The sequence below is a fragment of the Vombatus ursinus genome, unplaced genomic scaffold (genome assembly GCF_900497805.2).
Source record: "Vombatus ursinus unplaced genomic scaffold, bare-nosed wombat genome assembly UNPS02014812.1, whole genome shotgun sequence".
Taxonomy (NCBI): domain Eukaryota; kingdom Metazoa; phylum Chordata; class Mammalia; order Diprotodontia; family Vombatidae; genus Vombatus; species Vombatus ursinus.
In genome coordinates this window covers 62,734,647-62,748,014 of record NW_020954590.1, presented here as the reverse complement: position 1 = coordinate 62,748,014, position 13,368 = coordinate 62,734,647, and the positions used below count along the sequence as shown (strand labels likewise).

Genomic DNA, 13,368 nt, shown 5'->3' with positions numbered 1-13,368 from the left:
TTCTAACTAGATGATAATGTCAAGGACAATAATAAGGAATTCTAATTTTTGGAGAGTTAATAAAAAAGGCAAAATTCTCCTAAGCTACTGATATGAACATTTTCCCAAGCCTTCAATCCTCTTGGTCACAAATGAGCCCATGAGAGAGGATGGAGCTATTACTATACACAAGCTATCACACTGCAGTAGAGTTATTGGCTGACACCAACCCTCCAGAGTAGACTTCAAATTACCCAGAAACTTTTAAGTGTTTCTGCTCTCCTCTTATAGTTTTCTCTCCAATTTAGGAATTATTTTCCAGCTCCTTTCTCAAAAGCCCTACCATTATCCAGTAAAGAAAGTGTAGCCTGGGAAAGAAATCTGCAAGTCCTTAAGGCTTGCCCAGTTGATAAGGGGCTACTAGTACTACTATCACCAAGACTGATGTAGGATACAGCAAGTGAGAGTTAGAGAACTACTCAAGGCTGGTCAAGTTGCCTGGACTGGCAGGTCTAAATGACCTTGGACTAATCTGGTTAGATTGGTAAATGAAAGTATATCTTTAAGGTCCAGCCTATCTCTAATACCGAATTCTGAGTTGTTCAGTCATTTCAATTGTGTCCAACTCTTCATGACCTCATTTGGGGTTTTCTTGGCAAAGATGCTGGAGTGGTTTGCCATTTCCTTCTCCAGCTCATTTTACAGATGAGGAAACTGAGGCAAACAGGATTAAGTGACTTGCCCACACAGCTAGTAAGTGTCTGAGGCCATATTGGAACTCAAAGATTAGTCTTCCTGACTCCAGGCCTGGCACTTTATCCACTGTGCCACCTAGTAGCCCTGGAATTCTGACTTGCCAGAAAAGACATAACATCCCATAACAGCCAAACCCATATCAATCATATTATGCTAAACTTAAAAATGCATGACAGGGATAGCAAAAGCATCTAGTTCTAGCAAAGCTTCAAAACATTGTTTAATTCTAGATTACTCCTACTGTTAACTGTCCCAAAATAAGTACAATCATTTTAATTAACCAACTCAATAGTTTTAAATTAAATTAATTTTTTAAATGCTATAATTCTCATTTCACATTTTGTTTTTGTTTTAAATTCAATTCAAGCCCTTATTGAATAATGTCTACCAAGACAGAAATTATCTTCAAGGAACTTATAATCTAACAGAGGTAAGGCACCAACACAAACAACTAGATAGTTGCAACATTGCACTTTAGCATGCAAGCTCATTTCCAATTAGGGATCGTTTCATTCTTCATACTTTTATATCCCTGGGCCTAGCACTCAGTAGCTTAAATACCTGATGAAAAATTGATCCTAAACTAGGATGAGGAAGTGAAAAATTTACCTGAACAATTTTCCTACCTACCCTTTCAATACGTAAGTACTTGAATATAATAACCAGTACATAAAGCCACCCCTCCATTTACCCTTGAGCCTTACTTGGTACACTGAAGTTGTCAGCAGGATTCTCATCAGGTCACTGAAGTCACAGATGATACCCATTATCAGTACTCTGCTGGTTGTTAAATAATCAAGTAGAATAAACCACTCATATATGGACAAAGTAAATCTTTAGAGATACAAAGTCTCTAGCATTAGTTGGAACACCATCTTACCTTTATTTGGCTGCTACTAATAAAGTACCTCAACCTTCCGAAGATACATGCCCCAATCAAGCCAAAAATCAATGAAATGTTTAGAGCTATTCCTATGTGCAAGACACTGCTAGTTAGAGCTATAAACATTCCAAAATACCACAAATGGAAGTTAAATTTCTTTGTACCAATGTAGCTAAACTAAAGAGATATTCCTTATATTTACTGTGAAGAGCAACTAGATTTCTGCATTTTTGACCTCTGAGGTTAACATTATTTCCCCCACTTCCCCTTTCACACTTTCCTATCACTGCTGAAGAGAACTACAAAAAAGTAAAAGTGGGGAGAGGGACAGTGACAGCCGAAATAAACAGACTTAACTACAATCCTTATTTTCATGCTTTCCAAGTAGAAACAGGGAGAAAATCTAAACAAGCTGAAGGATCTTCAACTCCCTTCTATTTTCAATACTAAGAACCTTACAGGCTCTAGAGATTGAAGGGATGTCATTTGGAAAGCAAGGAAACCAATGTCCACAGAGATAAAGTGACTTAGGATACCACCATTATAACTGGAAGGGATTTTAGGTTATCTAGTCCACATCTCTCCTTTTTAAAATGAGGTGGCCCTGAGAAGTGTCTTGACTAAGATCATATAAGTAATTCAGAAGAAGCATGAATTGGGAAACAAAGTCTGAGTTCAAATCTCAACTCTACCAATTACTTAATCTGTGAAATCCCTTGGGCAAATCACCTCTCTATAGCTCAGTCTCCTCATCTGTCAATTGAGGGAGTTGGAGTTGACTTCTTAAATTCCAGCTTTAAGTCCATATGATCCTAGTAGAGCTGGGCATATAAAACTCATGTCCTCTCACTTCAAATCCAATGCTTTTTATCATATGCACCACACATTCCCCAATGAGAGACTGATTGGCAATGAAGGTAAACAAGCCAGTAGTCTCCAAACATAGGTAGGGATAGGTCAAAGACATGTAAAACCTACAAGCCAGTCCAGTAGCAGCAAGAGCAGAGAAAGCACAAGGATGATAACTCACAAAAGGGAATGGCAGTTACCAGTGAGAGCATAGGATGGCATGGCATTCTGACCTAGAGAGCCCAAGTGCCCATGAAGTCCAAAGTCCCTAAGCACTCTTTTCTGAGATGCCAGAGAAGCCCTGAAGTACAAGCCCCTGAATCTGAAACAATCAGAATGGTCTAACCCCAGGAAGTAGAAGTCAACAAAAGAACTGGGGACACAGAGCAAGATCAAGTAGAGTTGAGTACCTCCTCCAAAACGAGAAACAGGAGGTAAAGAACAGGTAAAAAACAAGCACAAAGGCCCATTCAAGAACTAAAACTGTAGAGAGAAATAAAACGAAGCTATCGACCAGCATATATTTATGGATCTCTATTTTATCAAAGATCTAGAGAGCCCTAAAAAGTAGGGAGTTTTAGTCCATAACAACTGCAGAGACTCAAGGGGAAAAAAGAATTTTCGAGAATGACTAGAAGAAATTAAGTAAGAGATAAAAGATTAAATAAAAGCTACAGAGGAGGGCAGCTAGGTGGCACAGTGGATAGAGCACGGGCCCTGAAGTCAGGAGTACCTGAGTTCAAATCCAACCTTAGACCAAACACTTGACACTTACTAGCTGTGTGGCCCTGGGCAAGTCACTTACTTAACCTCAACTGCCTAAAAAATAAAAAAAATTTAAAAATTTAAATAAAAAAAAAAGCTATGGAGGAAAGAACTGGAAGGAGATTAGGTAGCTTAAAGAGAAAATGGCAAACTTCTCTCAAGTAAAGACTCCCTCAACACTAGAATATAGCAAACAAATCAATTGACACCCTGGTAGGAAGAAAATTTAGAACAAAACCCAAATATTGAAAAAATAGGGGAAAAAGGGGTCAAGAAGAGGAATTAGACTTCCCTGAAAACCACGATTTTAAAAACCTAGACACCATATTTCAAAATATCACAAATGAAGTGCCCAGGTCTATTACAGTAGGGAAAACAAAGATAAAAGGAATCCACCAATCACCTCATGGAAAGATTCTTTAAAAGTGTCAAGATATTAGGAGACATTCTATTTTCCAGAGCTAAGGCCCAGAAAGCAAGCCATGCTTGGCTAACAAACCTTTGTGCTCTCCCTCTGGATGACCTCACTCTCTGAACAAAATGTATTGCTTTGACCAGCACCAGGTGTTCACTGAGGGATTTATGATTTTCATATTAATCAATAAGTATTTAGATTTGTTGGCGTTCCCCTATTTCCCAGGAGATTCTGGCCTGAGAGCTGGAGCTACAACCAACAAGCTGAAGCAGAAAGCTATCAATAACATCTCCAGACACTCTGAACAACTCCTGTGCTTACCTAAGTGAACCAAACCAGGTACTGCACTCCTGTTCCTGCCACCCTGTTTCTGTACCCCGCTGAGCAATCACAACGCTCAATGCCCCTAAAGCCTTGAGACAATCACAAGGCTTGAAGATTCTAATAACTTACGGGTTGTCGCCACAGAATCCAAGAACACCTATATTGTCCCAAAAATGCCTGCACATGTGGGCCTGCTGTGGGAACTGTTTACTCAAGACCTAAGAATAACTGTGGTGGGTCCTGTCTTTTTGGGGTTTTCATGTTCAAAAACCCTATCCCAGCCACAAGCAACCCTCCTTTTCAGGAAGACTTCGATTTGCAAACCTGTTTTTCTCATTTTGAAATTAAACTTCTGTTTGATTTCTGACTCTGTCTCTAGCCTGCTTTGCTCAGCTTCTGCCACTGACAGGTTAGAGACCAGTTCCAGTCCACTTAACAAAAGAAAAGTCTCATGAATGTCATAGGCAAAATGTAGAAATCCTCCTTCAAAGCAAAAACACTTCCAAAGAACTAAAGTTCAAGTATTAAGGAACCACAGACAGGATTACACAAAACTTGATAGTTTTTGCTATATATGACCAAGAGATCTTGGAATAGAAAATTCTAGAAGGCAAAAGATATAAACTTACAACAAAAATAACTTACCCTGAAAAGTGGAATACAGTAAGTTCTGCCATAATATTCATTTTGAAAAAGTGAATTTTTTCTCCAATGCAATAATAGGGAATAATATGAGCGTAATGTAAATTTTTTCCACAAGAAAACAGAGAAGTCAGAAACCTGCACATCACTGAACAGAACCTCACAGTGTGACCTGTTCAAATACAAAATTCACACAGGAAATAAGAAGACAATGAGCGATACCCATTCCTATCTGAAATTATAACTTTTTTATCTGATTACAGATTATCCTCCTTCCACCAATTCACAATAACTCACAAGTTGTAACCCTCCCAAGGCCCACTTTCCACAAGAAAACTTCAGATTTTTTCAAGGTAAAGTATCACAGGGAGAATCTCAGTCACTGAGATTGCCCTGTACCCTGTAAGACGTCAACTTTGCCAGCTCAGCCCAACTGGCAGGAGCATAGGTACAGCCACAGCAGTGTCCAAAGCCACAGACTTCACTGCTATTTATTTCAGTGTTATATATCTGAACTGCTTAATAAGTGTTAAACTGTGCTACTGTTTTTTAGTAGGTTACTCTCTCTTTTTTTGGGTATCCCTGAAGTTTTTTCCCCAGAAGCCCTGTGGTTTTTATTATGTGGTGATTTTTAGGAACAAACGTACTCCATAAGTACAATCCTACTAGAAAAGGAATAAATGGACTTTTAAAGGCAGAGAAGACTTGCATTTCTGACATAAAGACCAAAGTTGAGTAGGAACTTTGAAATAGAAACATAAAGAGTCAAAAGAAACCCAGAATAGTAAATTTATTTGAGCAACTGAAAGAATATGTATGATGATATAGTGCTAACATTCTAACAGGGAAAGAAGAAGCAAGTATTCAGAACATTAATGTCTTCAAAGAATATTTCACAGACTATTTCTCAATACTGGGATGCATGAAAAGAGTAGTACACAAAAACATGAGATTCTTTAGACCAAGGGGAATCAAAAACAGGTAACAATTTCCTATGGGGATCCATCAGACTCAAAAAGGAAATAAGCAGGAATGGATAGGATAGGGACTGGGGGGCAGGAGAGTCAGAGGGTCAATAATACTGGAGAAGGAGTAACTGCAACCAAAACCAATTTCTTGATCCAGAGAATGAATTAAAAGGAAGGGGAAGGAAGAGAGAGGAGAGGAGAGATTAGGCTTTAAATGGGTACCTTTAATTGTGGGAATGGCTGAACAAATTCTGGCAAATGAATGTAACTGAGAGACAATTTCAAAGAGTCTTTGGTAGTATGAAATGATAAGGAGTGAAGTGAGCAGAACCAGAACACAATTTATGTTAAGGATTACACCATAATGAAAAATAACTTTTAAAGACTTAAGAACTCTAATAAATGCAAAAACCAAATATATTTCCAGAGTACCTTTGATGAAGCATGTTACATACACCTCCTGGCAGAGGTGATGGACAGTCCAAGATATATAAAGAAGCATGCATTTTCTAATGTTTTGTTTGACTGTGCTTATTTGTTACAAGGATTTTCCCCCTCTTTTTTCCCTCAGTTTTTAATTTAGAAGGAGGGGCTTTCAAGGTAGTTAGCAACAGTAAAGAAAATAAAAAAGATGGCCATTGAAATTTTTTTTTTAAATAATGTAATTAAAAATAATGTTCTAAATAGAAGTTAAAAAGGAAGCACAGACAAGCAAGATAGTTTTGAAATTAACATTAAATTTATTATATACTTTTCTAAAAAAGCAATCAATATGAAATGAAGATTCAAAGCTTCATATACAATCCTTTTTTTTGTTCTGCTGTGGATATGGAAACGGACATGGAAACTGCTTTATTATTTTAAGTTCAGAATTAAAAACAAAATCATACAGACCTAAAACTCTGGAGAAATACTGGTTATGAATAGGTTGAGCCAATAATAAAAGAAAATGACAATTTTTGTTTAATTTACGTATTAAATGCCTTTACCAAAATAATAAAAGATTATTTTACAGCACTAAGAAAAAAGTTAACAGTTCATCTTGAGAAACAAAAGGTCAACTATTTCAAGAGAAAAAAAGTGGAGCCTAACAATACCCAATTCTCAAACTAAACTACAAAGCAACATATCATTAAAACTGGTTTAAAAATGGAAAAGTTCAAAAAACATTGTTGAACACAACATACAAAACCAAATGAACACAGTAGCCTAGTGTATGATTAAGCCCAAAGACCCCAACTACTGGGATAAGGACTTATAATTTGACAAAAACTGCTAGGGAAACTGGTAAGCAGTTTGGCAGAAATTTGATACAGACCAAAATACCCTTTTGTGTCATGGACCCCTTTATCAGTCTGGTAAGACCTATGGACCCCTTCTCAAAAGGTTTTTAAACGTATAAAATAAAATGCATTTGATTACCAAAGGAAACCAATATTAAAATAGTTATCAAAATCATAAAAAAAAAATGGGCACCAGGTGAAGAACCCCTAGTAGACTTAAAACATCTCCAACAAAATGAACCCCAAATGAATATATGACAAAGTCATATCACAAATAAATTGGAGAAGCAATTCAAATCCCTTTCCCAACTCCCCTATTAGACTGTGAGTGCCATGGCAAGGACTGTCTTTGTATCCCCGGAGCTTAACACAGCTCCTGGCACATGGTAAGCAATTAATAAATGCTTGTTGACTGACTATGCATAGAGAAAAGGTTCATAATGAAATAGGGGATAGAGACGATTACAGAAGGAAAAAATGGACAATTTTGATTACATTAAAATTAAAGATTCTGCACAAACAAAACCAATGCAGTTAAAATTAGCAAAGAAACAGGTAATTGAGGAAAAAAATCTTTGCAGGAAGTTTCAATGGCTTATCTAAGAAACTGATTCAAACTTCTAAGAACAAGAGCTATTCCCCTATACATAGTCAAAGGAAATAAACAGGTGATTTTGAAAGGAAGAAATCCAAGTTGTCAACAATCACAACAAAGAAGTGCTCTAAATCACTAATATAGGAATGCAAATTAAAACTAGGGTTCTTCCTCATACCCATCAGATTGGTAAAGATGGCAAAAAAGAAAAATGGCAATTAGAAAGCCTGAGGGAAAATAAGCATACTTAATACACTGTTTGTGGAGTTATCCTGCAAAAAAATTTGGAACTTTGCCCAAAGTCACAAAACTGTATACCTATTCTTTGACCCAGGGATACAACAACTAGACCTATAACTCGAAAATATCAAAGAAAGATAAAAAGAAACCATGTGTACAAAAATATTTATAATAGCCCTTTTTGTAGTGGTAAATAACTGGAAACTGAAGGGAAACCCATCAGTTGAGGAATAGATGAACAAATTTTGGTTTATGAATGTAATAGAATATTGCTCTATAAAAAAGGAGGAAAAGAAATGGTTTGAGACACCTGGGAAGATTTGCATGAACTGATGCTAATTGAAGTGAGAAGAACCAGAACAATTTATACAATAATAATATTTAAAGACAAATAACTTTGAAAGACTTGAACAATCATAAAACACGACATAATATCCAGAGGGCTGATAATGAAGCTTGCTAACCTATCCAGAATGGTAAAGTATTCAAAATACAGAACAAAACATAAATTTTAAAATATGGCCATGTGGAAATTTGTTTTGCTTAACTATTCACATCTGTTACAAAAGGCTTTGTTTTTTTAATTTTCTTTCACTTTAAGAGACAAAATAGGGTTAGAGATAGGGATCCTCCCCCCCAAAAAAGAGAGAATTGAAGGAATCATGGACAAGTAGGACAGCCTTGAAAGTTACATGTTGAATATATTATACATTTAAAAAGAGAAAGGTAGCCATATACAATAGATTTGTACTTTTATGCACAATCCTTTTGGTTCTACTATGTATATTTAAATGTTCATTTTAATGGGTTAAGTTCTGAAAAAATCTAAATATGTAAACTAAATAAAAAATAAGTCTTGTATTCTTTATCTTCCTATATCCTAAGACTGAATATTATGTCTTTAAAGCAAATTATATGGAGCAGCTAGGTGGCGCTGCAGATAAAGCTCTGGCCTTGGAGTCAAGAGAACCTGAGTTCAAATCTGGTCTCAGACACATGACACTAGCTGTGTGACCCTGGGCAAGTCACTTAACCCGATTGCCTCACCAAAAAGCCAAAAAAAAAAAAAAAAAAGGCAAATTATAGCATCATACTTCTTCAGAAAGGCCAAGAAAAAACTTAAAGGAGCTCAGTATATGGAGGTTACACTTCTCATAAAAAGCAAAATGGGTGAAAGTAAGGCTGTGAACTTTTGAAGCTATGAAAATTTAAAGGGTTCAGTAATCTCAGCAGGGTAAATAAGCAACCATTAAAAAACTTGTGTTGAGAAGTGTGTACAAACAGAATCCTATTTAAAATCTGTTGTGACAGAACATCAACGCCTATATTATAGGCAAAATTCATACATCATGAAATTGTAAACTTAATCTCCTTCCCCATTCATTGCTGAGGTGGAAGAGACTATGGATATAAAATGTAAATATTGTCAAACACATTCGATATATTATAGTTAGTTCTGCTGAATGTTTTTTTTTTCTTCCAAACTGTTTTGTTAAAGGGACAGCTCACTGGGTACAAGGGAGAAGGAGAAATGAATGTGATATAAAGATAAGATAAAAAAAGATAAGGAGAATAAAAAAATAACATTAAAAATTAAAACAAACAAAATAAAAGCCTACTGCTAAAGAATAAAACCAATTAGCTGCTTTGTTTCCAAGTCTTTGTAAAATTATGAAAGTGTAAATACCTAAGAGAAAATGGAAATATAAGGAGATATTAACAGAAAAAAATTAAAATTTCATGTTTGAAAACAGTAGTAGAAATAAAACTGTACTGTATACATGACTGTATTTTTTTCTTTTCAAAACGTTTACTTAGAGATGCTTAAACCAAATTATCAGTAACCAAGACATTCCTCTTAATGGGAATTCCATTTTAATGAAACTGAAACAAGATTGTTTCTTAGCACTGCAAATCCTCAGAATGGGCCTCCTAGCCCCTGGGAAGCAGAGGTGGTCAGATCACTGACTTCAATGTGTGGGAAGAGATGCAACAAAAACCTATTTATATCTCAGAGTTGCCACAGGCTCAAAGCTTAAGTGACTAACCCAAAGACACTTAAGTCTCTGGTGCACCAAGGTCTACCAGATTCCAGAACCAACAAAATCCACTAGGCAAGAAGTTCTTAACTTTTTTGTGTCATGGATTCCCTTTGGAAGGTGAAACCTGTGAACACCCAATCTCAGAATAATATTGGTACACAGGATTATAAAGCAAATCAAGTCTCAAGTTCACAACCTCGGATTAAGAACCCTTGAACTAATGTTGTCTAAGATAGGGGTGAATTTTTTTTTTTTTTTAAGGATCTTTGGACTGTTTTTTGTTGATAAAAAAAAGCTATTAAATGAAGTTAATTCTTCTACTCTGCCATCCATGTTCCTTTCTTTACTATCTCAATATTTTCATCCTTACAGCTCTAAGACTGAATTACAGAAAAACTGTTGACTATATGCATTTGTCCCCACAATGATATCAGAGACCCTTCCCGAAGGCTTAGATTTTTTCCCAAAGGAAAAAAATCAAGGACATAGAGAGTAGAATCATAGCTCCAGAACTGGAAGCAACCTCAAAGAACATCTAGAACAACCCTCTTATTTTCCAAATGAGGAAAATGGAGGCCCAGGAAGCTTAAGTAATTTTGGTCCATATAACTAGACGCATGGATTTGGAATTAACCTCGATTTGGATCCATGCTCTGCTTCTTACTATCTGTATGATCACAAGTCACAACCTTCCTGGGCCTCAGTTTCCTGTTATAAATGGGGGAGAGAGGAAGGAGGAACTAGATATGTTCTAAAGATTCCTTCCAACTCTAAACCTTAAGATCTAGTTGTTTTCAATCCCATACTTTGCTTCAAAATTAATTCTTCACTCAAAGCTCCTGGGTCCTTAAGCTGAATAAAAGCTCCAACAGGGCACGAGCTGCCTCACTTGAATATTCACTCCCAGAAAACAGTACACCACCTCCAACTTAAAAAGCTCCAAATAAATGCTTCTTAAAAGACTTAAATCCCCTAAGGTCACATTCTCCAAACCCTTCCAGAAACAGCTGCGTTCTTTCTCTCACCCTCACTTTACAAACAAAACAAAATGGAAACCGAAGGGGTTGGAAGCAAAGGGGAAAAAAATGCTACCACAACCCTAGGAAACGGAAATACTATCACTTTTTTCGTTTGAAGAATGAAAAAATTACCATACCCTCCAACCTAATTAAAGAGACCACGCCACACCAATCAGACACGGAAGAGGGCCTTTAAGTCAATACAACAAACATTTATTGAAAACCTACTATGTATCACTAAGAGCTGGTGATACAAAGAAGGGCAAAAACAGTAAATCCAAAAAGGTGGTTTTGGGGGCCCTAGACTCTAAGTAACCCCGTGTGAGGGCAAAATCTCGGAGGGACGAGAGGGAAATCTGGGTGCCCTTGGGACCCTGCCCCCCAATTTCGTGAGAATGAGAGGAGGGAGATATCACAACAGCCCCTGCACCACTGCCTCTAATTGAGATCCAAATGTAGCCCCAAATAAGCTTTGGGAGCAACCCCAACACCGCCTCCCCCCGCCCCCATTTCCCCACTTCCTCTCTGCAGGACTGGGCAGGGGAAGCCAGCCTGCAGGCCTGGATCCGGGAGCCTGGGGTCCGACAGCCCCGGGGACCTGGGGGGGGGAATAGGGAGGTGAGGGGACCCTCGAGGCCGGGTGGGGGGGGCTCCCGCTAAGACGGGGGGGGCCGGGCCTGAGGAACGCGGGCCGGGCTTCCGGTCGCTTCCTTCCACGCCGCGAGCTGCCCCGGGATCGCACCGGTGGGTGCGCTCCGGCTCCGGCCCCGGCCCCGCGGCTCGGAGTGGGGGCCCGGGGAGGAGGGGGAGGAGCTCGTGGCGCACAGTTACTTACACGTGCTGACAGGCCGCGGTTCGCACTGGGGTCTTGAACACCTCCTGACAGACTGGGCAGTAGAAGTCGTCTTCGGTGTAGGACGTGGCGGTGGAGAGCGTCTCAGCCATGGTGCGGGGCTGGCGGGAGGCGGCGATGGCGACTGCGGCGGCCCGGGGCCTGGCTCCCTGCGCGCACGGGAGGAGGGGGGAGGGGGAGAGGGAAGCGGCGGCGGCGGCGTCAGGAAGCGGCTCGCACCAGGAAGGGGGGGCGGGGAAGGGGGAAAGGAGGAGGAGGAGGAGGAGGAGGAAGAAGAGGTGGACCCTAGGGAAGGAGCCGAGGGGGAGGGGGCGGGCGCAGCAGTCACTGCCACTTCACCCATGTCAGTTGCTGGGGCGGATGATTATGATGAGGACGTGACCTCTCCCCCCTCCCATCCCCCGCCGGGAACCCCTCCCCCCACCCCATATAAACACAGGCACCTCCCCAGCCGGCGGGGGGAGGGGCCCAGCCCGGGGATCCACCCCGCCCCTCCCCCAGCCTCCAAGCCGGGTCCGGACCCCGCGGGAGGGGGGCGAGGAGGAAGAATAGGCCCTCGCGGCCTGGCCTTACCTGGGCTGCTCGGCGGCTAGTTTGGTCCGCGGGGCTCGGCCCGACCCGGCCCGGCCTGGGGAGCGGAGACAGAAGGGGGGGAGCGGAAGGAAGGGTTTCACTTTCGTTTTCGCGTGGCCTCCCTCTCTTTGGGTAGGGGGCGCCGGGAAACCGAGGTGGCCGGCTCTCCGGTACAGTCCCCGCCTCTCTGGGCGGAAGCCACCCTCCCCCCACGCTGCCCTGCAGGGGGCAAAGCCCCGGCCGCCCCAGGGGAGGAGGGACGTGCTCGCTTCGGCTCTTCTCCCCCTTGTTTTCTCCTCCTCCTCCCCGCCCCCGGCTTGCCCCTTGCCCCTACCCCTGCCCCGGGGGCTGTGGGCCACCGAGCCCGGGAGCCACTCGTGCCCCGCCTGGTACCTGGCTAATTAGCGTGGCCGCCGCTCCTCCTCCTCCTCCTCCGGCTGCGGCTCCTGCTGCTGCTCCTCCTCCTCCTCCTCCCCCATTCTCTCTTCCAGCTCTCTCTCTTCCCACCCCCTCCCTACAAAGTCCTCCCTCAGTCCTTTTATCCCACGTTCTCCCCGGGCTCACGATCTTCCTCCAACCCCCCCCTTTTTCTGGTAGTAGCTTTTTCCCACCCTCCCCAGCCACCTCTTCCTCCTCCTCCATCATCCCCCATTCTCCATCCTCCCCCCACCTCCATTCTCCTATGGCCCCTTCCCATTGCCTTCTCCGCATCCTCCACCACCCTTCCCTGCCCTGATGCCGCCCCCGGCAGCCTCAGCTCTTCTGCCCCTGCAGCCGAAGACACTGACTTAGGAGGCCGGGAGTAGGGGTGATGGTACGGGCGCTCCCCTCCTGTCACTTCTCTGCGGAGACGTGGCCCAGAGCTGGGCTGCTGTTCCTTCTTCTCTGGCCGCTTCTGCCGCTGCAGTAGAGGCAAGGAAAGAGGCGAAAGCAGGGAGGGCTGCGTCTCCGCTGCTCACCGACCCTGCAGGAGGGACGTCCCCAAGCTCATGATGCACATGGTTCCCCCCCGCCCCCCACCAGCAGCTCTCCCATGGCACTGCCCCTTGCCTGCTGCTTGCCTTTCGGTCCGCTGTCCAGAGGACAAGGACGAGAAAGAAGGAAGTGGGGAGTGAGAGTGGGAGACAACTGGTGGGGCTTCCATAGCAACCATCTTGTTTGGCTTTGGAGCAGGTTATGACA

At 41.7% G+C, this 13,368-nt stretch overlaps 1 protein-coding gene across 4 annotated transcripts in view; it reads right to left on the bottom strand.

Annotated features, from left to right (window-relative positions):
• The window catches only part of LOC114054075 (E3 ubiquitin-protein ligase RNF138), a 48,021-nt gene extending 36,259 nt beyond the window's left edge, over positions 1 to 11,762 (bottom strand). For all 4 annotated transcript variants that reach the window (XM_027877167.1, XM_027877170.1, XM_027877169.1 and 1 more), the window contains exon 1: positions 11,596 to 11,762. In XM_027877167.1, the coding sequence (XP_027732968.1) occupies positions 11,596 to 11,705 (110 nt within the window). In that variant the 5' untranslated portion in view covers positions 11,706 to 11,762. The remainder of the gene's footprint in view (positions 1 to 11,595) is intronic.
• Positions 11,763 to 13,368: the final 1,606 nt, after the last annotated feature.